The 26,825-nt window shown below is 44.5% G+C and overlaps 1 protein-coding gene across 2 annotated transcripts in view; it reads left to right on the top strand.

The window, feature by feature from the left end:
- The window catches only part of KIAA1549, a 186,685-nt gene that overhangs the window by 106,810 nt on the left and 53,050 nt on the right, over positions 1–26,825 (top strand). For both annotated transcript variants that reach the window (XM_082255251.1, XM_082255250.1), the window contains exons 3-6: positions 3,331–3,419; positions 21,142–21,319; positions 22,498–22,628; positions 22,715–22,898. In XM_082255251.1, coding sequence (XP_082111377.1) covers positions 3,331–3,419; positions 21,142–21,319; positions 22,498–22,628; positions 22,715–22,898 — 582 coding nt within the window. The remainder of the gene's footprint in view (positions 1–3,330; positions 3,420–21,141; positions 21,320–22,497; positions 22,629–22,714; positions 22,899–26,825) is intronic.

Raw genomic sequence — 26,825 nt, 5'->3', positions numbered from 1 at the left:
TTAGTCCGGTGGGTCCCCCAGGGTCTGGGGAGTCGTGATGGGGTGCGGATGAGCCGTTGGGCTGAGCAGGGAAGGAGGATTGCGGACGATTGAATGTGAGCGTGGAGCTCCTCACAAAGACGTCCACCTCGGTCCGCTTCCGGTCACGCCCCCCGTAAATATTTTATTTGCACTATTGTTTACCTTTTCATTATTAAACTATATTTTGAAAAGTGTTAATGCTGTCTCTAGTGCCCTAACGCAAATTTAAAGACTTCCTATCTCTTGAAGAGTGCTACTGTAGTATAACTCTCTGAATATACCTTGAGGAAGAATCATTCCATTCTGCAGGGACCTTTCTGAAGTTGTGTTTCAGCACTCTGATACCTAATAAGTTTATGTGCGACCTCAACCTTTTTTGTTTTGGATAAGGTACTTCTTCACCTGCGGCTCTCGCTTTCCTACTAAAGGTGGTGTCCTCTTTTTAAACTAATGAGGACATCATCCTGCCATCTCTCTGCCCTTAACCAATGCACCACAAGGTTATTATGCCTCATACTGTGTATGTTCAGACCCCTCCATGGTCACTGCTTTGGAACATTGCTACAGTCAAGATTCAGGTGCTGACTGCATCCTATAATGAATTTAAATTAAAATTTAATATTTTTGGACTCACTGCAAAAAAATCTCTTCTTTGGATTCCTTGTAGGACACAGCACCTGCCCCTCTGTTTTGCTAATAATACTAAGCAGGTTGGAGGTTTGGCCACCAGTAGAGACCGTAGCTAGTCTGTGCTTTTGTTTTTGTCACTAGTACCCTACTCCAGAAGATGGTGCTATAACCCTGCAGTCAAGATTAAAGTACTGGACTATGTCCTTTAATTATTATTATTATACAGCTTTTATATAGCGCCAACAGTTTGCGCAGCGCTTTACAATGTGAGGGAAGACAATACAGTTACAATACAGTTCAAAACAGGAGGAACTAGAGGGCCCTGCTCGTTAGAGCTCTAATGAACATAGAAAAAGGAATCCCATTTTTACATGTGTTTAAAACACAATTTGTTTGCAGTTTTACTTGCAATTCAAGTAAACATGAAAATGGCTTGTCAGTCACATGTAAAATGCTGCTATGCATTTCCATTTCCATGCACGTTTAGTCTTCTAGAGATGCTCACAGAGTGTTATAGTGAAGCACATTGGGGAGGATGGGGCCAGTTATGTATGTTTGATTGTCCCAGCATTTAGCTTGCATTGTGCAAAACAGCAAAATGCCTGGAAACAGAAGCAACGTTAATAAATCCTAAGATTCCTACTGCAGCAAGAGCAGTGAGACTTTGTCAGGTGTGAACTGAGCTGGTAAGTTCAGCAGGAAGATATTACTGCTGTGGTTCCTAGAGGATATAAATAGCCAACTGGGTGCTATGAACCTTTGGATTCTAGAAATAGTCTGCGTTTTCTTCAAATATTGGAAGAAGCTTGTCTGATAAAGATAGCGAGAGTCCTCTCGATGAATGTGGCTGGTCTACATACATATTATTGATGCACCGAAATTTTATCCGCCAAAAATTAACTGAAAATAGGGTTTTCAGCGAAGTGCCGAAAGAAAACAAAGGTGCCGAAAACGCATGCCATTTTGCCGTGATTTTACTGCGGTTTTCCAATGATTTTACCGCGCTTATAGTGGGTTTTCCATAGGTCATGTGACTCAAAAAATGCATAAAAAACACAACATGGGTGCATTTATATGCGTTCTTGCTGCGTTTTCAATAAATTTTAATCGGAAGGTGCTTTTTTTGGTGCAGTTTTTTTTAAATGACCAAATATGCACCAAAAATGCAGCAAGCACGATTTTTAACACTGCTTCAAAAGGTGCCGATAATGGCCAACAATAAATTATATATTAATTTAAATTCATGATATTATTAAAAAATTTGAGTATAATACAGTTATTTATAAAAATATATATATACAGTAAAACCAAGCCTAATTAGTTCCTGAAACGTCCTTGTAATCCAAAGCACTCGTATATCAAAGCAAATTTCTCCATAAGACATAATGGAAACTCAGATGATTCGTTCCACAACCATTTATTCATATAAAAATGATTACAGCAATACAAAATACAGTATAAAGTGTAAAAATAAATTAACTTTCACTTCAAAGTACAGTATAAAGTGTACTGTAAACATAAAACAAATTAACCTGCAGTCCTAATCAGGTGACAAAAAGAGCAGCGCCATCTAGGTTTACTGTAGTATTATCACAGTTTTAATGTAAAAAAAAGTGGACTCACAATGTTCAAAACAATATCCAGCATTATGGAGTCTGGTGCTCATTCAAAGCCGCTGGTGTATACATGGCCAGAGGTCCGGGGGCGCTGTTGGCTCCCAGCGCTTCCTGGAGAACTTGAAAACCCTGGGAAACTGTCATTTTCGGGTGCTCCAAACGTGCGCTATGCCCGCCCCACCTGGCTGGGAGTGTTTTTGAATTCTCCAAGAATTTCTGGGAGCCACCAGCGCCCCCGGTCCTCTAGCCACGTATACACCAGTGGCTTTACGTGGATGAGCACCAGACTCCTTAACACTGGATATTGTTTTTAACACTGTGAGTGTCATTCCATTTTTTAAACATTAAAACTGTGATCATACTACATTTAGATGGCGCTGCTCGATGCTACTTGTATAGCAAGACATTTTAAAAAAAATTTTGCTCGTCTTGCAAAAACACTCGCAGACTAAGTTACTCGCAATCCAAAGTTTTCAAAAAAATTTTTAAAAAACCTCACATTTCGGTTTCAGCCAAGTGCTTCCTGAATTTTCGGTTTCGGCACTGTAATTTCCATCTCGGTGCACCACTACTACATATACTTTAGGGTGGGCTGCTGTAAGCATGGTCAAAGTTAAGAACTGTTTAGGACGTTTACATATTTCGGAATGATTTAGTAACTTCCTGTTCTGTTTACAGAACAGAAAAAAGGAAACTTTGCCAATGGGACACATATTATAAAAGTGCATAGAACATCTCAGTGATGTCAGCACAATGGCGTAGCTACTGATGCTTTGACTTTCACTCCATACGAATGAAATATTTGGTGATCTTTTAGTCTTGTTTCAGTGTCCCAATGACATACAGTCCTGCCCATTTATGCTAAGCCCCTTCCCTTTTTCATTATGCCATGTCCAATGCCAAAACCATCATCCACACTTGATATTAAAAGGAGTGTATTAACCTTCGTACTTCATAAGCTAAAATGTAATTCTAGTATCTGCTTAGAATAGTCTGCAGATATGGCAAATGTAGAACAGAAACAAAAAAATGTTTTAAAATTGATTGTATTTTTATTTTGCAGTTTTGTCAAGAGGATCCAGCATTCAGAGCATCACTGAATCCATCAAGGAACTACTATCGCTAAACTTTAACCGTCCAGTGGAAATTGAGGTGAGCGTGCTGACACAATAAATGCCAGAATAAAAGTTTTCATTTTTTTCTCATAGTAAATGCAGTTTTCTGACCATGTTGCTTATTTTCAAAGTCGCTCTGGGCAGTATCTCTGCTTGAGAAGTCCAGATGACTGAGACTGAAGTTTTCACCATTTTTGGATGGAGTGGTCAATGGTTGAAACTTCTGTCGGGTTATAAAGTCTAGTCTGTCTTAAAAAAAGATGTGATTGTAATATGTTTTTAATTTTTATTTGTAGGTGCTGGAACTGAGGTTCCTACTACTGTACATTACTACAGTATATCTGTTGCACAGATAGACTGTACAACATGTAAAGGAAAGCACCACTCGGATACCGCTTACTCAAGTAACTACTGCCAGGTGCTGGTAGAGCCACTGATAGAGCACGATTAATAATTGTAGAACTCCAAGTGTAACACGGGGCCACACACTGTTAAGAGTAAACCACAGTAACAAAAAGTCCAAAGGCTGACCTCAGTTCATTCTACTCCCATCACACACCCCTTCTAACGCATTTTGCCTAAATGGGGCTTAATCATACCGTGGGATACTCTAACAGTGTGTGGCCCTACACTTGAAATTCTACAGATACACTGTATATACTTCTGTAAATTGATGTGTTGTCACCTGAATAACCTGCATCATATGGCTGGATTAGTCCCGCTTACTGCCTCTATTTACAGCCAACTAATTGGCCAAAGTGTCAGAAATTATCTCAATATAAAAACTGTGACTTCACATCTCAGCGCGTGGGTGATAGAGAGCATCATGTCTTCAGATTAGGAAGAGATACAGTATCCAGTTTATTTATTCTCCAATCCATTTCTGTCTCTCCTCTGTCTTTCACACTCTATCCTATAGGTGTAAAATGTATATACACTACTGTACAAATTTTTTAGGCAGGTGCAAAAAAAATGCTGTACATTTAGAATGCTTTCGAATATAGAAGTAGTGCTATTAGTTTATTTTTTATCAATTAACAAAATGGAAAGTAAATGAACAGAAGGGAAATCCAAATAAAATCCATATTTGGTGTGATCACCAATTCTAGATACACTTGCACACAGTTTTTGAAAGAATTTGGCAGGTGGTTCCAAACATCTTGGAAAACTAACCACAGATCTTCTGTGGAGGTAGGCTGCCTCAAATCCTTCTGTCTCTTCATGTAATCCTACACAGACTCAATAATGTTGAGACCAGGGCTCTGTGGGGGCCAAACCATGATTTCCAGGACTCTTCCTGTTCTTCTTTAAAGCATTGTGGATACCATTGATCCTGACCAAATCTCCTACTCCATTTGCAGAAATGCAGTCCCAAACTTGCAAGGAGAACCTCCACTATGTTTCACTGTTGCCTGAAGACACTAATAATTGTACCACTCTCCAGCCCTTCAGCTAACAAACTGCTTCCTGCTATAGCCAAATATCTCAAATTTTGACTCATAAGTCCAGAGCACCTGCCTCCATTTTTCTGCACCCCAGTTCTGATGTTTTCGTGTATAGTTGAGTCACTTAGCCTTGTCTCAGAAGTATGGCTTTTTGCCCACAATTCTTTCATGAAGACCACTTCTGGCCAGACTTTTCCGGACAGTAGATTGATGCACCTGGGTCCCACTGGTTTCCACCAGTTCTGTGCTGATGGTACTGCTGGACATTTTCCAGTGTCGAAAGGAAATAAGCATGATGTGTGTTTTATCTTCTGCATTAAGTTTCCCTGGCCGACCACTGCGCCTACGGTCCTTAACATTGCTCGATCAATGGTGTCCTTAATGCCAAGAAATACAGATAGATACTTATCTATCATTCCATACCATAAGGGAGGCGTGTGATTGGCTGAAAATGTATTCCACAGGCGAACAGGGACCCCAAACATACAGCCAATATAACTACCTTCAGCGTAAGTAAGAACAAGGACTCTTGGAAGGGTTCGGTTTGCCCCCACAGAGCTGTGATCTCGACATTGAGTCTGTCTAGGATTACATGAAATGCAGAAGGATTTGAGGCAGCCTTGTTATTTCTCCAAGATGTACAGTGCAGACGTATGAACAGTACATCTTGATACCCCAGTCTGCTTTGAAATCTTTGCCTGGGAGAGACCTTACTGATGCAGTATAACTACCCAGTGTCTTGTTGCTGTGCTCTTTCTTGCCATGGTGTATGATCTGTGACATGAAACTGTCTTCCACACCTTCACCTGAGTAGCAGAGTTTGGCTGTTCCTCACCAACTTGTAAGCCTCCTATACAACTGCTTGTTTCAGTTAATGCCTGTGTTTCAAAATAAATATGAAATTGATGATCATTACCACCTGCTTTGTATAATTGGTTAATCATAAACCTGACTCAAATCCTACAAAATCCCTGACATTGTGCAAGTGTAAGAATTGGTGCTGGTTTTAAGCCTAAGGGTAATCTTACCAAATATTTATTTTATTTAGATTTCTCTCCTGCTCGCTCACACGAGGTGTGTCTATTAATTAACTCACCTTTATTTATATGTATTACAAATTTTTTTTTTTTTTTTTACAAACAAGGTTGCTCTTGATTGAAATAACAAGAATGAAATTAACAGCATACAATAGAAGTGCAGCCAGTGCACAACATCTCATAAGAGGGGGAAACAGATGTGTAGGGAGAAAACAGTAAACGTTTAGGGGGAATACACTGTAAAAGCAACTGGAAAGCATACAGAAATAATAACATACATAATACTAAGCAGTGCATAGAAACAGAGCCATACAAAAGAAAAAATTGTAATGATCCTAATTGTCCAGCCAGGGTTGCCAAATTTTCTCATATTTTTGGGGGCAATTCCTTTTAATGTAGGTGAGTTTAAACATCGAGAGGGCCCCATTAACCAGGGCCTCCCACGAGGTCGTCGTCGGGGGGGGGGGGGAGAAACCCAGCGAAGGACAATTTCCTTCTTAGCATAGTAAAGCAGCAGAGAGATCAATAAACAAGAATATTTAAAGCGTCTAACCTTATCGGAGATGCCCAAGAGCGCCAGCTCTGGGGTGCAAGTGACCGAGAGGTGTAAACGGGTGTTCAGGATGGTAAACACTGCGCCCCAGAACTCAGCCACCCGTGGGCACGTCCAGAACATGTGGAAGTATGAGCCCTCCTCGGTGAGACATTTGGGGCACGTGGCCGGCCTAGCAGGATACATTCTGTGCAGCCTCTGCGGAGAAAAATAAACCCTATGGAGAAACTTTGTTTGAATGAGCTTGTCCCTAGAAGCAATCACCAGTCTGGAGCTACCCCCCAAACAGTCCTCCCAGTCATCCCTATCCAAGTCAGGTATGTCCAGGGACCACCGTTGCCAAAGACGCTCTAATGCAGGCGAGTTCGTTGTCAACAGGGTAGCATAGAGGGCTGAAAGTGGCTTAGGAAGTTCAGCCTGCGCCAACACATCCTCCAGGCGGTCAGTCTGCAGAACAGGGGTGACCGGGAACTGAGCTCTAATCGCATAGCGCAGCTACAGGTAACGGAAACCTATCCAGCGGGGCAAGGCAAATTAACCTCTCAGATCCGGTAGTGTACGAAGCGTGCCCAGAGGCATAACGTCTCTCAGGCGCTGAATACCGCATCGGGCCCACACCTGCAGGTCAGGAAGCATCCGCGAGTGGGGAAGCGACGGGTTACCCCAGAGTAATGGATACGCACCTGCGCCCTGGTAGGCCAGGTTGCCGAGCCCAGGCAAGGAGCCCAGGCAAGCTGCCTCCAGACAGGTCGCCGCATTTGACCGAGACCCCGCAAACCACCAATGAATGGTGACCAAAATGACCGCCCAAAAAATAACATTTAAAATTAGGAAGAGCCAAGCCTCCTGAGGCAATCGGGAGCTGCAAAGTAGAGCGTGCCAAACGGGGGTGTGAACCAGCCCACAGAAACAAACAAATGCAGCTTTCCAGGTCCCTTAAGAAAGCGGCAGGAATCCACGACAGGCAGTGACGAAAAACGTAAAGAAATTTTGGCAAAAAAAACATTTTGATTATATTTATGCGGCCTAGTACATTCAAAGGTAGAGTAGCCCAGCCAACCCGATGCACACGCAACCGTTCCAGAATAGCGAGGACATTAGACATTAGGGCCCCTAGATCTTTAGTGACCCTGACACCCAGATACCCAGATATTTAAATTCCTCAACCCACAGGAGAGGGGAGGTAGTTGCTAGGGTCTTTGAGTCAGGGTCCAGGGGAAACAGGACGTACTTACCCCAATTGTCTTAACCCCGAGAACCCGCCGTAGGTTTCAAAAATGGCCAGGGCCGCCCGCAGGGAGGAGGACGCATCAGCCAAATACAGAAGATTGTCATCTACATACAGGGACACTTTTTCTTCGAGGGGCCAATTTGCCAACCGCGTACCTCCCCCGAGGAACGAAGCAGGACAGCCAAAGGCTCCAGCGCCAGGGCAAAAAGCCCCGGCGATAGGGGGCACCCCTGCCTCGTCCCCCTGCCCAGCGGAAACGCCTCAGAGGTGGCACCATTGGTAAGAACCCGTGCCATCGGGCGTCTATAGAGCAAGCGCAACCACCCCAGATATCTAGGGCCAAACCCAAAACGGCGCAGCGCGCTGACAACGGCGACAACTTTGCATTGAAAGTACACATTGCGGTAAGGGTGCTTAAAAAAATAAAATGTAACCTTGAGTTGGGTTTTGAAAAATAAAAATATTTCCCAGAGTGCATTGCTTGTTCTTGTCTGGACTTGGGTGCCTATTTCTAAAGACTGGCAAATATGAATGTGTGTGTGTGTGTGTGCAGATATACTGCATAAATGGTCATATCTTACACCACAAATCAACACCATATTACCAAAATGTGGCTAATAAACACTGACTTTAAAAAAAACTATACAATTTCAGTCCAAGCTTCACTTGACCAGAAGTAATTTTAAGATTTACAAAGGTTTGTTTGTATTCAGGGAGGTTGCCTGGAGTTTCTCTCCTTAATTCTAAACTAAAGTGTTTTGCAGGGAAAAGTTTGTTAGCTGAGTAAAGTCTCTTTCCACCTGCTGAACTGTTTTATACCCTTTCCTCTAGCATCAGCAATGCCCAGTAGGTCTGGAAGGTTTCTTTGGTTTGTTTTTCACATCTGTGCTTCTGGCACACTGCACTGTCTTTGCGTGCTGATGGCAGCCTGGGTCGGTGATTTTTTTACTGAAGTTTAGAAACAAGGATCTCTTTCAAGGACTGGCATAGATGCTGCAGGGTAGGAAGTGCAGAGAAGGAAGTACTTGTTGCTGTAGATCAGATGTTTACTGGACGGAGAATGATTTAGTGTAGGAACATCAAACATATGCAGAGGTCCTTTCCTGAAAGTTTGAATTAGCCTTCTGCAATAATTTTTATGCAGTTTTATAAATAATCCTAAAAGTAAAAAAAATCCAAGGGGTTGAAATAATAGGTAGGGGTAAATATATGGGGGGTTGCTGGTGCCTCAAACCAAAGGGGGGTGGGACTTTATGGGCAAAAGTAACCCCCCCCCCCCGCTTTAGGTAGGGGTAAATATGCTTGCTAAATAATTTCACTTTGTACCCGGGACTCCCTTGATTTTTTTTCAGTTAGTGCATTTTAAAAAAAACGTGTGTGTGTGTGTATGTGTATATATATATATATATATATATATATATATACATTTTTTTTTTTTTTTTCATTTCAGAATTTTTTTTGTTTTGTTTTTATAGTGTATGTATAGCCCAAACTTTTTTATTTCTTTCGATTTTAAAAGGAAAGGATAGAACCCCTCTCAAATTTATATTGCCACCTGTGTCCTTGTCCCCTATTCACCCAGGATTCACCCTATTTGTCCTTGTGACCCTGTTGCCATTACGGAAAGTAGGAGGTAATCCAAAAATCACCATGACAGGAATGGAGGGGAAATGTTCCAATGGGCGCACTTGTTCTGAGGGCAACTGAGGGGGATTCTTTTTTCTTTGTAGAGATTTCCCCTCATTTTCTGTTGTATCTAGAGGGCAGAAAGTGTAGGAAAATCTTCCACATGGGCAGAAACAAATAGACATGGAACTGGCAGTAATGCTAAATAATGCAATAAGGCCTCATTTACACTTTCTGGTTGAGCCACGTTTTTACTACTCCCCTCCTACTTCCCCTCCTTTCAGCCTGGAGGAGTGGGCATTTCCTAGGCAGGTTGTATTTGCATGCAGACCACCCTAGGTAACGCCCACATGTGATGCTGAGCCTCCATGATTAAAGAACTGAAATGCACTGAATAAAAGGGCTGGGCAAGGACAGTGAAAGCTAGGTGATGGGGTGGGCAAAGAAAAGACTAGACATTGCTGGACATCCCTCATCCAGGAAATGAGGCGGGCTCTATCTCACTTTCTTGCATCCTCTGGTGCACAATGTGAGAAGCTTACAGTGTTCAGTGAAATCGAAGTAAGCAGTTTTAATACAGGAGAGGAGAATATACAACTGATACAACTGTGCAAGACTGAAGGGAAGGTTGATTATCAGATTTAGTTTTACTAGAGAGTATTTTAGCGGTCGTGTTCTGATAAATTGAAAGAGAAAAGTGCCCTGGGGTCCTGCATTTCTAAGAGAAATGTTTTCCTTTATGTGAAATAGAAATAATTTACTTGACATGTTTGTGTGATTCCCTCTTATCCCGACCTCAGAAGATCCCCTGTACATTATTGATGAGGCTGCTAAATATAGATACAGAGAAATAAGTTCTAGATAATCCGCAGTAAAGCTGAGATTGTCTGTATGCGTTCGGGGAATGAAAGTAGAAAATGTGCGCAGAAAGTTGAAATGACAGACACAGCAGAAAAGATGAACAGCTTACTCGTGGAGGTATAATAGCTCACTCCACCTAAAAGTGAGAGTTACTTCTTGGTGGAGTCTCACTGGGTTTGTGTGTCTGAGAATCCTTTCACAAAGGCAGTCACCTCTAATCCTTGGATCAAAATATTCACATGTATTTAGTAATAATAACTGTAGACGCTGTACAGTGGATACTGTAAGAAAAGCACCAAAATCAAAGATTCCACTTTTATTACTTCATACAGTAAGGCATTCCACAACTGTATTGCTCTCACTGTAAAGAATCTCTTCCTTTACCAAAAATAAAATTATTTTTCTCTTTCGTTCATTGACGTTCACAGCTCCAGAATCTTCTTGGCCATTGGGTTATACTGCCCCCTGCAGGAGTAGGACACTAGGCAGGAAAAAACTTTAAAAGTACATGAGGAAGGCAGCGCATGAACCACACCGGGATGCAATGGATAAGGAAGTCAGGTGAACATCCAGTATAGAAAGGGTTAACAGATTATTGGTATTGATAACCGAAAAACAAAGTACATAAAATGCTTACATCCCCCTGGGCTGGAGTGGACAAGGGCACCTGGCAGCAAGCAACACGAGTGCGAGGAGGTCAGTCTCCCAGGACTGCACTAAGCCGGAAACCAGCCGGCGTGAGGATGAAAGAACTCAAGTCATCCATGAAATGACTTGATAAAGCGCATAGCGCAAAACAAGTAGTCATGGCAACCATATAGCTTGTGGTCTACCCTGGTTCCTGGTACTTCCCCGCAAGTGGCGCCTGTCCGGCTGATGTCACCGCTACGGAACTACAGCAGAGTCCTTTCATCCTCGCGTCGGCTGGTTTCCGGCTTAGTGCACACACTGATCAGCAGTCCTGGGAGACTGACCTCTTCGCACTCGTGTTGCTTGCTGCCAGGTGCCCTTGTCCACTCCAGCCCAGGGGGATGTAAGCATTTTATGTACTTTGTTTTTCGGTTATCAATACCAATAAACTGTTAACCCTTTCTATACTGGATGTTCACCTGACTTCCTTATCTATTGCATCCCGGTGTGGTACATGCACTGCCTTCCTCATGTACTTTTATCCATATCAGCACCCTTCCTATGCTCGTTGGCTAGCAGCAGAAAAAATGCTGGGGAGCCTCACAGGCTTATTTCTATCCCTCCACCCTAAAGGCACCCCAGGAGCGCCAGATTTGTGACTATTGCTTTGACTTCTGGACTGGAATTTTTCCTATGGCTGCCCTGGGTGCGAATCTCTTTACTGAGCCATTAGTTGGCTAACAGCAGAACAACCGCTGGGGAGCCTCACAGGCTTACTTCTATCCCTCCACCCCACAAGCATCCCAGGAGCGCCTGGTTTGTAAATATAGGAAAAAACTTTACCACGCCAAAGGGGCAGTCCCAGCGGATATACCCCCCCCCCCTCCCAGCTATGGGCCGCGGACGTGGGTCACCCTGCTGGGTCTGCAACCACGCGCCTCATCCTCTGATAGTGAGGATGTTTCCTCTACGTCTGCGACCGAGCACGAAAAGGCGCTGGTGGATGCACTGATTGTATCAGTGCATGAGACCTTGAAGATGGAGGATGCAGTTGAAGCTGCGACGGATGCGCAGGTGCCCTTTGGCACTCACAAGCCATCAAAAGCGGCAAAGGTGTTTCCTTTCCCTGCCTAATTTGACAGAATTGGCGCTAAAGAGTGGGGACGACCAAAGCGTCCCCGTGGGGTTCCTAAGCACTTTACTAGGCGTGACCTCTATGAGGAGTCCCTTCTTAAGAAGTGAACTGTGCCACCGGTGGTGGACCCTCCGGTTTTCAGATTAAACAAGGCAACCATGATCCTGATTGAAGACTCCCCGACCTTTTAAGGATCTGGCTGATCGGAAGGCGGAGGCTGTGGCCCGCACTATGTACACTCCAGCTGGTGGACTTCCCGGGTGCAAAACAAGTGGGGCTACAAGATTGAGTTTCGCTCTTGTCCCCGGCAAGGTTTTTTCCTTCCAACTTGTACCTGTCCCCAGGCCGCTTACACTTCCTGTTTGGGGCAGTACAAGACCTGTTCCTTCAAGGGATGATTGTCCCGGTTCCGACCTCGGAGAGTTTTCAGGGTTTTTACTCAAACCTGTTCACAGTTCCCAGGAAAGAAGGCAAAGTGCATTCAATCCTGGACCTCAAGGCGCTAAACTGCTTTGTGCGGGAACAGAAGTTCAGAATGGAGTCCATTCAAACGGTGGTGACATCCCTGCGTCAGGGTTATTTCCTCGGCTCTATAGATATCAAGGATGCCTACATTCACATTCCAATATGTGCCAGTCACCAGTGTTTTCTCCACTTTGCTGTGGTAGAGGAGCATTATCAGTTTGTGGGGTTACCTTTTGGTCTCGCATCTGCTCCTCGGGTCTTCACAAAAGTGTTAGCCCCGGTGCTAGCTTTGCTACGCCAACCGGGGGATCGTGGTACTGGGCCACTTGGACGATCTCCTTCTGCGAGCGGAGTCTCCCTCTGCTCTGGTGGAGAACCTGGAGATCACAATTCGAACTCTGCGGGAGTTCGGCTGGATTCTGAATTTTCAGAAGTCTGCTCTGGTTCCGTCCACAAAGCTGGACTATCTGGGCCTGACTCTGGACTCGACCTTAGCTAGAGTGCTACTTCCTCTGCACAAACTCCAGAAATTGCAGGCTGCAATTCGCCTCCTGCTGTCCAACAAATGGTCATCCCTCCAGACTTGCATGCGGGTGCTGGGCCTGATGGTGTCTACCTTCGAGTCGGTTCCGTTTGCATAGTTCCATATGAGTTCCATGCAAAGAGAAATTCTTATAAAATAGGACAAGACTTCACAGTCTCTGGAAAATCAGACCTGGCTTAGTCGGGGCACGAAGGAGTCCCTGATATAGTGGCTTCGTTTTCCTGCACTTCAGCTGGGAAATTCCTTCCTCTCTTTGTTTTGGAAAGTGGTCACCACGGATGCCAGCCTGTCCAGCTGGGGAGGCATCCTCGACAAGCATTCTGCTCAGGGGATCTGGACGCTGGAAGAGTCCAGACTCCCGATCAATGTCTCGGAACTCGAACTATCAGACTGTGTCTGGATCATTGGACGGATCGTCTTCAGGGTTATCCAGTGCGCATTCAATCAGACAGTGCCAAGACCGTGGCTTATTTCAATCACCAAGGGGGCACAAGCAATATCCTGCGGCTCTGGAGGTAGCTGGTATTCTAAGGTGGGCAGAATGGTCTGTTACAGTCCTCTCAGCCGTACACATTCCCGGGGTAGAAAATTCACAGGCAGATTACCCCAGTCAGCAGACATTGGACCACGGGGAGTGGTCCCTTTAACCCGGAGGTGTTTCATCAGCTGTGTCTCTGGTGGGGCACCCCCAAGGTGGATCTGTTGGCATCTCGGCTCAACAGAAAGGTGCAGAGGTTTGTGGCTCGCTCAAAGGATCCTCTGGTGGACGCCACAGACACGCTGGTGGCCCCGTGAGTTTAGTATCTTCTGATTTACACCTTCCCTCCTCTCAAGCTTCTGCCAAGACTTCTACGCAGGATCAAGGCAGAAGGGATTCCGGTCATCTTTGTGGCTCCAGACTGGCCTCACCAGGCTTCGTACGGCGATCTGGTCGCCGATGTTCCTTGGCAGCTTCCTCTCAGGGAGGATCTGCTGTCCCAAGGACCGATCTTCCATCCTGCTTTACAGTCGCTGTAACAGCTTGGCTGTTGAATGCCAGGTGCTGAAGGATAGGGGTTTATCTGAGTTGGTGATTCCTACACTGTTGAAAGCTTGGAAATCTACCTCTAGGAAGATCTACCATCGTACGTAGAAGACGTACATTGCGTGGTGTGAGTCTCTTGGGGGTTCTTCCTTGCGGCTTGGATCTTGACCTTCCTTCAACGGGGGGTTGAACAGAAATTGGCCTTGAGTACCATCAAGGTCCAGGTGTCGGCCTTGGCGGTCTTCTTCCAACAACCTTTGCCCACACACACACTCCCTGGTGCGTACCTTTCTTCAGGGTATCCGACATTTGATTCTTCCAGTGCGGGCTCCGTTGCCGCCTTGGGATCTTAATTTTCGGGAGATTCGCCTGCTTACGCTGTCCCAGAAGGTGGCCTTTTTAGTGGCTATCACTTCTTCCGACACTTCAGGCTGTCGGAACTGGCGGCGTTATCCTGTCGTTTACCTTACCTGGTGACTCACAGGGAGAAGGTGATTCTTTGCCCCTGTCTGTTGCTCCTTCCAAAGGTTGTGTCTGATTTTCATTTGAATGAAGACATTGTGTTGCCTTCCCTGTGTCCCAGGTCTAAACATCCGAAGGAAATTGCCTTGCATGCCTTGGATGTGGTCAGAGCAATTAGGGTGTACTTGGCAGCTACAGGGTCTTTCAGGAAGTCAGACTCCCTTTCAGTTCACGGATGGACCTCGAAAAGGGTTGTCCGCCTCCTCTGCGACCATTTCCAGATGGATCAGACAGACAGTGGTTCAGGCCTATTCCATCAGGGGTCAGGTTTATCCTTTCCCTGTCAGGGCACACTCTATTAGGGCGCTTAGTGCCACCTGGACTTTCCATCATCAGGCGTCAGTGACGCAGGTTTGCAAGGCGGCCACATGGTCTTCAGTGCAAACGTTTACATTTTTTTTTTTAAGTGGATGTGTTGGCATCTGCGGATGCTTCTTTAGGCCGCAAGGTTTTGCACTCTGCTGTTTAAGAGGACCTGATCCTCTTTGAGGGTGTGTTGTTTTTTTTTAGGTGGGCTCCAGTTGTTTGGTGGAGCTCCTATCGCCTGGTTGGCTAATGTTTAGCCTTGGGGATTTTTTTTGTTGTTCCCACCCCTCATGTTTAATACTGCTTTGGGATTTCCCAATGGTTATGAATATCAGGAGCTGTGCCCATCAATGAACGAAAGAGAAAATTGGATTTTTGACTTACCGTAAAATCCATTTCTCTGATGTTCATTGATGGACACATCCCTCTGTGGAATTATAATTCTCCTGACACTGCTTGTAACAAAAGTGAGTGGCTATAGCAGAGAGATTGAGTATACTCCCTGGGACTGCCCATGGGTGTATCCAGAATTCTTTTATGCCTTGTGTCCTACTCCTGTAGGGAGCAGTATAACCCAATGGTTATGAATATCAGGAGCTGTGTCCGTCAATAAACATCAGAGAAATTGATTTTACGTTAAGCCAAAAATCCCATTTTCCTTACTCTCCTCTCCCCAGTGATCAGACTGCAACAATATTACTTTGTAGCAAATCGAAGTAAGAGGCTGTAGCAGGGGCTGATTTGTGTCTGATATTTGTGGACATAGCCAAGAGCTGCACGGGCATCAGGATTTACATGATTGTTTCATCTCTGTGCCAGCATCTCAGTCCAGGCATTAGAAAGTGACCCTGGATAATGCCTGAACAAAGATAATGCTGTCCTTTTTGAGTGGAAAACAGCTGAAGGCATTTTTGTTTGGGAGGGGGTTGTTACACATTACACAGCATGCTGCACCTAAAATAAAATAATACATCTGATACTGGGTATGCTTTGCATTGACGCCCATTCTGCATGCCTGCAGCATTTGTTATTGCACGTACATTCTCCCCGAACTGCGTGCAGGCAGCCTATAGGAGTGCATGCAGATGCAGCAACTGCATAGACACAGCCACATGTCAAAATTTTACATGCATGCAGGAGTGCATGGATCTGAATGCACACTGCCTGAATTTGGACCCGTGCACCTGTTCCTGCACACATTGTGAATTTTTTCCACTGCATTTACAGGTTTCAAATGGGAAGGAAACACAAGCACCATCTAAGTGTAGCATATGAAGTTTAATAGCAGCTATGTAGAAATGTACTCACAATGACAAGCCATATATTGGACATTTTGAACAGCACTGCAAGATTTCCCTGTTGGCATGGCAGAGTCAGGATGGCCTCGGTGGCTGGGCCTCGGGAGAATGTGCCCAATGAATGCCAGAACTTCCTAGAACAGCGGGGCGCTCACAACGGCTCGTCCTGATGTCACTTCCAGGTGCAGGGAGATCTCCTAGGCCACACGTTTGCACACAGGGTGTAATCTCTCAAAGCGCTGGTTGGATGTGCGGGAATACTGTACCGCGATGTACCGTAGCTTTGGCTAAATACAGTATACCGCGCTGAGCCAATCTCTGTGAGCGATGTATTAATTATTAAATACAAAGCCAGCTCGGATTGGCGGAGTCAAAGAGGCGGGCTGATGATGTTATTCTCTCTGACTCTGCCAATCCGAGCAGGCTTTGTATTTAATAATTAATACATTACTGACCGTGATTTGCTCAGCGCGGTTTACTGTATGTAGTCGAAGCTGCAGTACCTACTGGTACAGTATTCCTGCACATCCAGCCAGCCCTTTGAGAGATTACACCCTGTGTACTCACCTTGGAGATTAATAGGTACGTTTGTGTACTTACCCTGTTTGGAGATTAATAGGGACGTTTGTGTACTTACCCTGCTTGGAGATTACATAGTTTGTGAGGCTGAAAAAATACATCAGTCCATCCAGTTCAACCTATGATGTGCGTGCGTGTTTGCTGTTAACCGTACATTGTATACCCCTGTATATTGTAGTCTTTAAGGTGCCCATCTAATAGTTTTTTTTAAACTATTGATGCTCGACTGCCTGTGGTAGCAAATTCCACATTCTTACTGCTCTGACAGTGAAGAACCCCTTACGTATTTTAAGGTTAAACCGTTTTTCCTCTAGTTTTAGTGAGTGGCCACGTGTCTTTTTGTATTCCCTTTCTCTAAAAAGTTTGTTCCTTATACTAGGGTCGCCAGTACAGTATTTGTACATTGATATAATATCCCCCCTCAATCGTCTCTTCTCCAGAGTGAATAAGTTCAGTGCTTGTAGTCTTTCCTCATAGCCGATGCCCTCCATTCCCATAATTTTTGTTGCCCTTCTCTGGACTCTCTCCAGTTCCAGCACATCCTTCCGGAGGACCGGTGCCCAGAACTGGACAGCATACTCCAGATGTGGCCGGACCAGAGTCTTGTAGAGTGGGAGAATAATCTCTTTATTTCTGGAGTGAATCCCCTTTTTTATACATGCCAGTATTCTGTTGGCTTTGCTTGCAGCAGCTTGGCATTGCATGCCACTGCCAAGCCTGTTGTCCACTAGTACCCCCAGATCCTTTTCCATCTTAGATTCATTCCCCCCTAGTGAGTAGCTTGCTTTCGTGTTTCTGACGCCCAAGTGCATTACTTTACATTTTTCAACATTAAACCTCATCTGCCATGTAGTTGCCCACCCCATTATTTTTTTCAGGTCCGCTTGTAAGGTTTCCACATCCTGCATAGAAGATATTGGCATGCTTAGTTTAGTATCATCCGCAAATACTGAGATTTTACTCGATATCCCCTCCTCTAGATCATTTATGAATAAATAAACAGGATTGGTCCCAGGACAGAACCTTGGGGGACCCCACTTTCCCGCACCCGCCCACTCCGAGTATTCCTCATTAATCACCACCCTCTGTACTCTCCCCTGGAGCCAGTTCTCTATCCAGGTACTCACCCTATGGTCCATACCTACATTCCTTAGTTTGTACAGTAAGCGTTTGTGGGGAACGGTGTCAAAGGCCTTTGCAAATTCCAGATACACCACATTCACAGGCTTACCTTTATCTAGGTGGCAGCTCACTTCATCGTAGAAAGGTTAATAGATTGGTTTGGCAAGAACGATTTTTCATGAATCCATGCGGATTACTACTAATAATACCGTTTTCATTACTAAAGTCTTGTATGTGGTCCCTTAACATCCCCTCCAAAATCTTGCAGACTACTGATGTTAGGCTGACCGGCCTATAGTTATCCGGGATATATCTCGGCCCTTTTTTAAATATTGGTACCACGTTGGCTTTTTTCCAATCAGCTGGCACAATACCCGTCTGTAGACTATACTTAAAGCGGAGTTCCACCCTGGTTATACATTTTTTTATAAAAATACCCCCGGGACAGTCAGGGCTAGCACATTCCACAATGGCTAGCCTCTGATCTGTCCCGGGTTGCACTTACCTTTCAGGAGAAATACTTACCTTGAAAATGTCTTGTCCAGCGCTGCCATCTCAGGTGTGGGCAGCTTGAAGCCAGCGCGATCCTCTTCTGTGTCTTCTTCGGTCCCGCGATGCACTGCACCGGCCCCGACGTCACTTCCGGGTCGCGCGCGTCATCCCTCCACAGCTTCTGGGCATGCCCAGAAGCTGTTTAGAAGGGAATGACGCGCGCGCCCCGGAACTGACGTTGGGGCCAGTGCAGGCGCAATGATTCCTGGGAGCGATGACGTTCAGCTCCCAGGAATCATTGCAAAAGCCAGGAAGTGACGAATCGCCGTGGCCGCCGAGGGGAGGAAGAAGGAAGTAAGGTGAGTATATTTTCTCTAAAAGGTAAGTATATAAAAAAAAAATTGCGATTATCCATTTGTTTTTCAGGTGACCCGGAGCGAGAAGATGGAGGTAAGTATACATTTCGGGTGGAACTCCGCTTTAAAGATCAAGAATAATGGTCTGGCAATTACCTGGCTGAGCTCTTTAAGAACCCTCGGGTGCAAGCCATCCAGTCCCGGGGATTTATTTATGTTACGTTTCTCTAGTTTAGTTCTAAGTCTATCTTCTGTTAGCCATGGCGGTACTTCCTGAGGTGTATTATTTAGTTTAGCATTCCAAGCTGGGTTAGTGTAGCCCCCCGATTCTTTTGTGAAGACTGAAGAGAAGAAATGATTTAACACTTTTGCCTTCTCTCTGTCCTCTGTGGCCAGATTTCCTTCGTCATCTTTTATGGGGCCAATGTGTTCTGGCCTCGCTTTCTTACTGTTTATATACTTAAAACATTTCTTGGGGTTCTTTTGACTCTCTTCCGCTATATGTCTCTCGTGTTCTATTTTAGCAGCCTTGATTTTGCCTTTACATTTCTTATTACACTCTTTGTAATGCTTGAATGCTGCGAATGACTCCTCCGCCTTGTATTTTTTGAAGTATTTATATAATATGCATTTTTATGTTGGAGTTTAGCCACCCAGGGTTTAGTTTTGCTCTTTTAAATTTATTTCCCTTTGGAATGCACTGTCCAATCCCTTTAAGTATGCTCTTGAAGCACTCCCATTTTTCCTCCGTGTTCTTTGTTCCCAGGGTTCTATCCCATTTGATATTTTCTAGCAAAGAGCGCAGTTTTGGGAAATTGGCTCTTTTGAAATTCAGTGTCCTTATATTACCCTTGTGTTTCCTATTACTATAATTAATACTGAAACTAATTGACCTATGGTCACTGTTCCCTAAGTTGCCCCGTATTTCTATATCGGTGAGCAGGTCTGTATTGTTGGTAATCAGTAGGTCAAGTACTGCATTGTTTCTTATCGATGCGTTCACCATCTGACCCATAAAATTGTCCTGCAAAACATTTAGGAACTGCCGAGCCTTGGCTGAATGCGCGATTCCTTCTGCCCAGTCTATATCTGGATAATTAAAGTCCCCCATTATAATGACATTTCCCATCCTTGCTGCCAATCCTATCTGTAAAAGGAGGTCCGCCTCCCCCTCCTCCCTCTGGTTGGGGGGCCTATAGCATACGCCCAATATTACCTTCCCTATAGTGCCTTCCATTTTAAGTTCTACCCATAGGGATTCTGCCTCATCCATAGCTCCATTATTAATATCATCCCTCATATTTACCTGTACACTGTTCTTAATATACAGACATACCCCTCCCCCTTTTTTATCTTCTCTATCTCTGCGATAAAGGGAATACCCCTGAATGGTCGCCATCCAATCATGAGAGTTGTCGAACCAAGTCTCTGTTATACCCACAAAATCTAAGTCCTCCTCAAACATCAGCAGCTTCAGCTCTCCCATCTTGTTGGCCAGGCTTCTGGCATTGGTATGCAAACTTCGTAATTTTGACCGGTTGCATACCATATCCTTATTTGATGTTGTTTTTAGGCTGCTCTTGTGATTTTTCCCCATACCCACCTTGGATTAATAGGGACGTTTGTGTACTTACCCTGCTTGGAGGTTATTAGGGACGTTTATTTTGGGCCATGTAAAGTAGACCCCACATTTTATACTCCGCTATGGTACAGAAGGGTGGTTAGTATTATACGGAGAGTATAGCCCAAAACCTGAAAATGAGGGGGTCGTCTTATATGCCCAGTCGTCTTTTACGCCGGCAAATACGGTATATGGGAAGCACTGTGGATTAGTGATTAGCACTTCTGTCTTGCAGCACAGGGGTCCTTGAATCCCAGCCAGGACACTATCCCCAAGGAGTTTGCATGTTCTCCCTGTGCTTGCATGAGTTTACACCACAAAGACATGCTGGTAGGTTACTTGGCGCCTGTTTAAATTAGCCCTAGTACTGTATGCGTATGTATGAATGTGGGATAGGGACCTTAGACTGTAAGCTCTTTGAGGGCAGGGACTGATGTGAATGTACAGTATGTAAAGTACTGTGTAAATTGTTGGCAGTATAGAAACACTCGTAATAGCTTATATATGGTTTACCAGCCAATAGACTGATGAAGTAACCTACATACTCCTATCATCCCCCATCATCACTGTGCCATATCAGTGCAGAGCATGATGAGGGTGACAATGCCAACATCTCAAACTTTGGGGTTCTTCAGATCATTTGCCACTGTCCTGCCTCCTGTAAAACTAGGGAATATCCCTATGTAATTTTTACCTTAATATCTCTGTATTTGGTAATTTAGAAGAAAATTAAAGGGGGAGGGGGTTTGAAGGTGAGTGTGGTCAGAATTAGTAGCAGCGTTCTGCTTATTCCAATGTGATCTGAATTCTGGTGAGGAATGTAGTAGGGGCATGCTACTTAGTTTATAATATGAATTGTTAATAATTTGATCTGGAAAATTCTCATTGGTGTGTTTTATTTCTTTCTTTCAGGTCTATACATTGTCGGAGAGCTACTCGTTCATGGTGACCTCTGGACCCTTCGTGTACACCGCCATTGCCGTTGTTAATGTTTTGGGCAGTAGCAGGCTAATCATTGGGCCGGCTCCTTCCATTGTGTCCCTGCAGAACGCATTTCTTGGACTGGACCAAAAATTCCATGTTCAGACAGGTGAGACTAGCTGAGAAACAACTTTTTGTCCCTCCTGATATCTTAAATCTTACTGTTTAATGTGATGGAGCACATTTTTACTAGTTACTAGTTAAAAAAAAAAAAAACAATAAAAATGACATAAATCTTTCCTGTAGTTAGTAAATGCAATAACTTTTGCGCAGACCAACCAAAATACGCTTATTGCGTTTTGTTTTTTTTTACCAAAAATATGTAGCAGAAAACAAATTGGCCTAAAATGTTAAAAAAATTAGATTTTTTAAATTTTTTTGGGTGGGAATTTCATATAAAAAAATTTGAAAAATATTGTTATTTTTTTGTTTATAGCGCAAAAAATAAAAATTGCACAGGTGATCAAATACCACCAAAAGAAAGCTCTGTTTGTGGGAAAAAAAGGACGTCAATTTCGTTTGGGTACAGCGTCGCACGACTGCACAATTGTCCGTTAAATTCACGCAGTGCCGAATCGCAAAATAGGGCCTGGTCTTTGAGCAGCCAAATCCTCCGGGGCTTAAGTGGTTAAAAATAAACATTTTATTTATGATTATGTTCATTTGTCCAATTACATTTGAGCCCCTGGAAATAGGGGGACTGTGTATAAAAATGGTTGCAGTTCCTTAAAATTTGTACTTAATGTTTATGTTTAACCTCTTGAATTAAAGGTGAAAGTCTGCACGTCAAATTCATTTGGAATGTTTTGTTTTATTTTATTCTGGTGGCTTACAGAGCCAAAAGTATGAAAATTGTGCCTGTGTCCAAATATATATATATATATATATATATATATATATATGAACCTAACTGTATATAGAGGAACCAGGACCTCCTTCCTCCTGCTGGTGATCCCTCTAGTGATAGCTAAAGATCTATAAAGGGTAATCGGGACTCCGTCCTGCTGGCGATACCTTTAGTGATACACCCCACAATTCTGTTTGCTTTTACAACTGCCACACTGGCCAAACTAATGAAACCACTGCACCTAGGGACTGGTGAGCTGCAATATATTACCATTTTGTTCTTAGATTTGCAAGTACTTTATCTTTTAATATTTTGGTGTGCTGGGTCTCTGGGATGTGTATGGCCCTGACTATATATATATATCTAGAATAGGATGTGTGTTGACAGAGAATGCTACACAGATAAGGTTCTTTTCACGGTCTTTGTTGTTTTCCCCGCAGTCCTGCAGTTTGTGCCGCAGTCAGTAGATATCAGACTCTGTACGTTCAGCGAGCAGATCCAAAAAGGACTGAGCCTGGCGCTATTCGAGGTGCGCAGACTGCGCCAGGAGAGGCAGAATCTCACTGTTCAGGTAACTTAGATTGTACCACTGAGGACCTGCCAAATATTGCGTAACTTTTTTCGAGGAACCTACTTCTATTTTTTTTCACTCCACAGATCGTGAATATCAGCACCAGTCTGCCTCGTGAGATGATCTGGAAGGCACCGGTCACTATCACCTATGCTGCTCAAGACCACAGCGGATTCCTGAATGGCTCTGAGATAAGCGATCAGTTGAGGAATCTGAGCCTGGTAGAGTTCAGCTTCTTCTTGGGCTTTCCGGTGAAACAGATTGCAGAACGTGAGTGTGAAGTCATGGCTATGTCCGCCTGTGCTGCTGGATTAGGTTCCAGCCTTCCAAGGGGTGCAGTGCTAGTTAGAAGCTCTTACTTTAAAAACACGTTAACAAAATATTACTATTTCCAGTTAATATATTGGGAAATGCAAAATTAAGGTGTTTTTGGTATTTTTTTTAAGGGTGCAATTGGGTGTAGATGGCTCTTGAGGGTTTGGGAAATGCCTTTTACCTTTCGTGGGCTTGGTCTTGTGCCCAAAAACAGTTCTCTATTTGTTGGAAACATGACCTTACATATTAAAGATCCCTGATGCTACCCCTAACCCCTTGTAAGAGGGCATTTCCAAAACCCTCAGTGCCTTTTGTTCCCCATACCAATGCTGACGTGATGATCACAAGGATGTGTTAGAAAGCAAAGCCAAGTCATTTTTTCCCCCTAAGCAGTGATGTTCAACACTATATTTGACATTTTTGCCAGACAAAATTTGTAAATTTTGCAGCAGAAATAATTTTAGAAAAATTTCTCCCTTAATCCCTATCTGGTACACAAAAAGGTCAGATATCTATGACTCCACCAGTGTCTGCTTTTCTAATATTTAGTCAGGCTTTAACAGCACCTTCTGTCAGTTGAACACAATGCATAACCCCTTTCTTAGAATGCTGTAAATTATCTACAGAACTTTGAAAAAAAGATTTTTAGATTTAATGCCTTAGGTGAAAGCCAAGAAAATGCCCGGAGCATTTTTATATACAGGTAAAACTTTTACCGTGAAAAAAACAAAGTAGCGATTTCTGCCTTAGGTCCCCTAGGAAAGAATGAAGATACAGTCAGCAGTGGGAGTGTTGATTTGTAAAGGACCTGTCTCGGGTAAAATGCCCCCCAGTCTCTGTCTCCTACAGCATGATCCACTTTCCTTGTCTGTACACATTTAGAGTCTCTGATCATTTTCCCAAGTAAATCTTCAGGCTATGACGGTCTTCTGTAGCATTGCGTATAATGAATATTACATACGGCCCTTTGGTGATGTCAGAAGCCACATTATACCTCGTAAGTTGACAACTACTGTATTAGAGTGAGAGGGGTCTCACTGCTGGTATTGTCTAAATCAAAGGTTCTTAACCCCCAATGCATTGCCTAATATGTCCCTATAGCCTTTTTACTGAACTGAGAAAATCATCATCTTCAGTCCTATTGGGTACCGGTGTGACATCACAAGATGGCAGTAGCTTGGTTTACCTTTACCCATGGATTCCTAGGAACAGAGAAACTGTAAAGTGTTGCTATATGTATTTAAAATAAAAATGGCAAATCACAAATACACAACCTAGCTAGCTACAACCAGGGAGATTTTTCTGTTTTTATACGATCAGAACATGGAATTGAGACCTAATCACTGACAATGTTACTGGTAAGTCAACTGACACATAAAGTCCATTTCTCTACTTTAATTTCAGGTGTAATAATGCTAAGAATCCTCTTATTTTTTTTTTTATTTTTCAAAGGACCCACACCAAATCTCCCCACCTCAGTCATTTCAGTTATCATATTCCTGAAGGGTATCTCTGATGACTCCGAATAAAAACCACGAATTTAGATGGAGCTTAAAGCAGTTATAAGTGCCGGTTCATATATATGCGATGACAGACATCACATGTGATTCGGAGCGCACTGCTCTGCAAATCACATGCGATGTCTGTGCGATGCAAATTCAGCCATACAGATTGTATTGGCTGAATTCACATCAGATTCGGACACAACTCGCACAAGACACTTTTTGGGTCCGCACCAGAATCGGATGGCATGGGTGTTCAGACCTATGCGATCTGATTTATGTCTGAACTGACAGTTCGCGAACTGATCTGGGGTGTCGTTAAATTTGTATTGACACCCCCAGCGATTTGCATATGGCAGTGTGATCTGCCTGCGAGTTGAATGCGATGCGGGAACCCGCAGTGGATTCGCAGGGTTCCCGCATCGTATATGTGTGAACCGGGACTAAAGGTGTTTTCTCTTACGTCTTCCGACAGTCGCCGCCTCTTCATATTCGTCACATATGGGGTATTAGACTTTGCTCCGAAGGAGTAGCTAGGCAACAGAATATGTTAACATTAAAGCTTTTAACATATCCCACCCTCAAGGGGTGGTCCCCTCAGTCAATACCCTCCTACTTCCTGCAACCATATCTCAGTTTCAATGTCTAGCTTGTCAGGAGTGGCTGGCTCTCTCTGTGCTGGGGCTTTGTGCCCCAGACTCTTTCTTCTTTTTTGATTTTTTGTTTGAGTTTTCTCTCTACCTTTACTTAGCTGTTCTTTTTGTCAGCATTAGTTAGTTCTTCGGATGAAGAGGATCATGCGGGCTGGGTCTCGGGCTGATCCCCCTGGTCGCAGGTCGTGGGTCAGTGGCTTCCCAGCCTGCCATCGAGCGTTCAGCCAGGTAACACTCCTGGCGCAGTGAACGACCCATCCCTGTTCGGTACAGGGATGATTGGTGAGGTGGCTACCTCACTGGACGCTGTGCGGTTTCTTAACCCCCATTCTGTGCGTCTTGTATGCGACTCTCCCTGCCTCATGTGCAGCGGCTTGTTCGCCTGTGCGGGTCCCCCACGCCATTGTGAGGTAAGTGTATCTATGTGGGGACCTGTCTGTCTGGGGGGGTGTCAGTCTGGGACTGTGTAACCTGCCTCTGTTCTCACTGTTTGTCTCCCTATCACTCGGCTGCATGCTGTGGGCTGCAAGGGGGGGGGGGGGAGCTGTGTGACACTATGTGTGTCAGCCTTGTCAGTGTGAGAAGCTGTGTGCTGTGGGGCATGTTTGGGCACTATACAGCGATCGCTGCGGCGATCTAACATGTTTTTTTATACGTGGATAACATGTGTGCATTACTGTACTGTGGAGCGGCGGTTTCGGCGCCAAACGGCGCCATTTTGCCTACCCTCGCTCCGGCCGCATGTTCTACATGCATGGCGGCCATTTTCTTGTAGCCTCCCATAGGCTTTAATAGAGCGCCCTGGCCGCATCACTTCCTCTTCTCCAGGATACACCGATCGAGGCAGCAGCAGCGGCGAGGGTCTCCTCAGGTTATATCCTTCTTATCCATTGCCTGTGTCAGTTTTATTGTCCCTGTGGGGGTCTCATTGTGCTTGTGTGTGGTGCGGTGGGCTGCGCTCGCCGCGCTTGTTAAAGGGGCAGTTAACCCTTTATTATCCGGCATTTGATATTGGGGCAATGGATTCTCAGGAGGGCAAATTTCCTACCGCCTTGGTGGAAAGCCAGGGGACCGCTGTTTCCCCCCCCAGGGGGGGATTTAGCCACTATTGTGGCTGGCCTTGCTGCTCAGGTGCAGATGCTGGTGGCTGCTCAATCTACTAAGAGACCCAGAGTTTCTCTTTCCTCTGATTCTGAGGGTGAAGGTGATGGGGCTGTTATGGCGGGGGCCTCCTTATTGGGGTCCCGCTCCTCCCTGGATCTAGTGGGGTCCGAGGTGGAGGCTGAAGTTGAAGGGGTTGATAATTCTCCCCCTGGCTCGCCTGAAGAGCTTGCAATCATGGATGAATTGATTGCTTCCATAAAACAAACGCTGCGTTTGCAGGATGAAGTGTGTCCCCCCGCTGCCTTGGCGGCTTATGGGACGCAGAGAAAACGCAGGACGCCGCAGGTTTTTCCCTGCAATGATGATTTTCAGCGCGCTGTTAAGGAACAATGGCGCAATCTACGCAAACCTTTTGCGGTACCAAGTAGGTTCAAGCTGCGTTATCCTTTCTCGCCTTCCACTGATGAAAGGTGGTGTGTGCCACCCCCAGTGGATCACGCAATTGCGGTTTTAAACAAATCCACTGCGATTCCTGCAGAGGATTCCCCTGTGTTCCGTGATGCCACGGATAGGAGATTGGAGTCTCTTGCCCGTCATACTTATTCTGTTACGGGTTCTATGCT

The sequence above is a fragment of the Pelophylax lessonae genome (assembly GCF_965119305.1).
Source record: "Pelophylax lessonae genome assembly, chromosome: 4".
Classification (NCBI taxonomy): Eukaryota; Metazoa; Chordata; class Amphibia; order Anura; family Ranidae; genus Pelophylax; species Pelophylax lessonae.
Note: the sequence above shows the minus strand (reverse complement) of the source record. Positions and strands in the feature narration are given on the sequence as shown.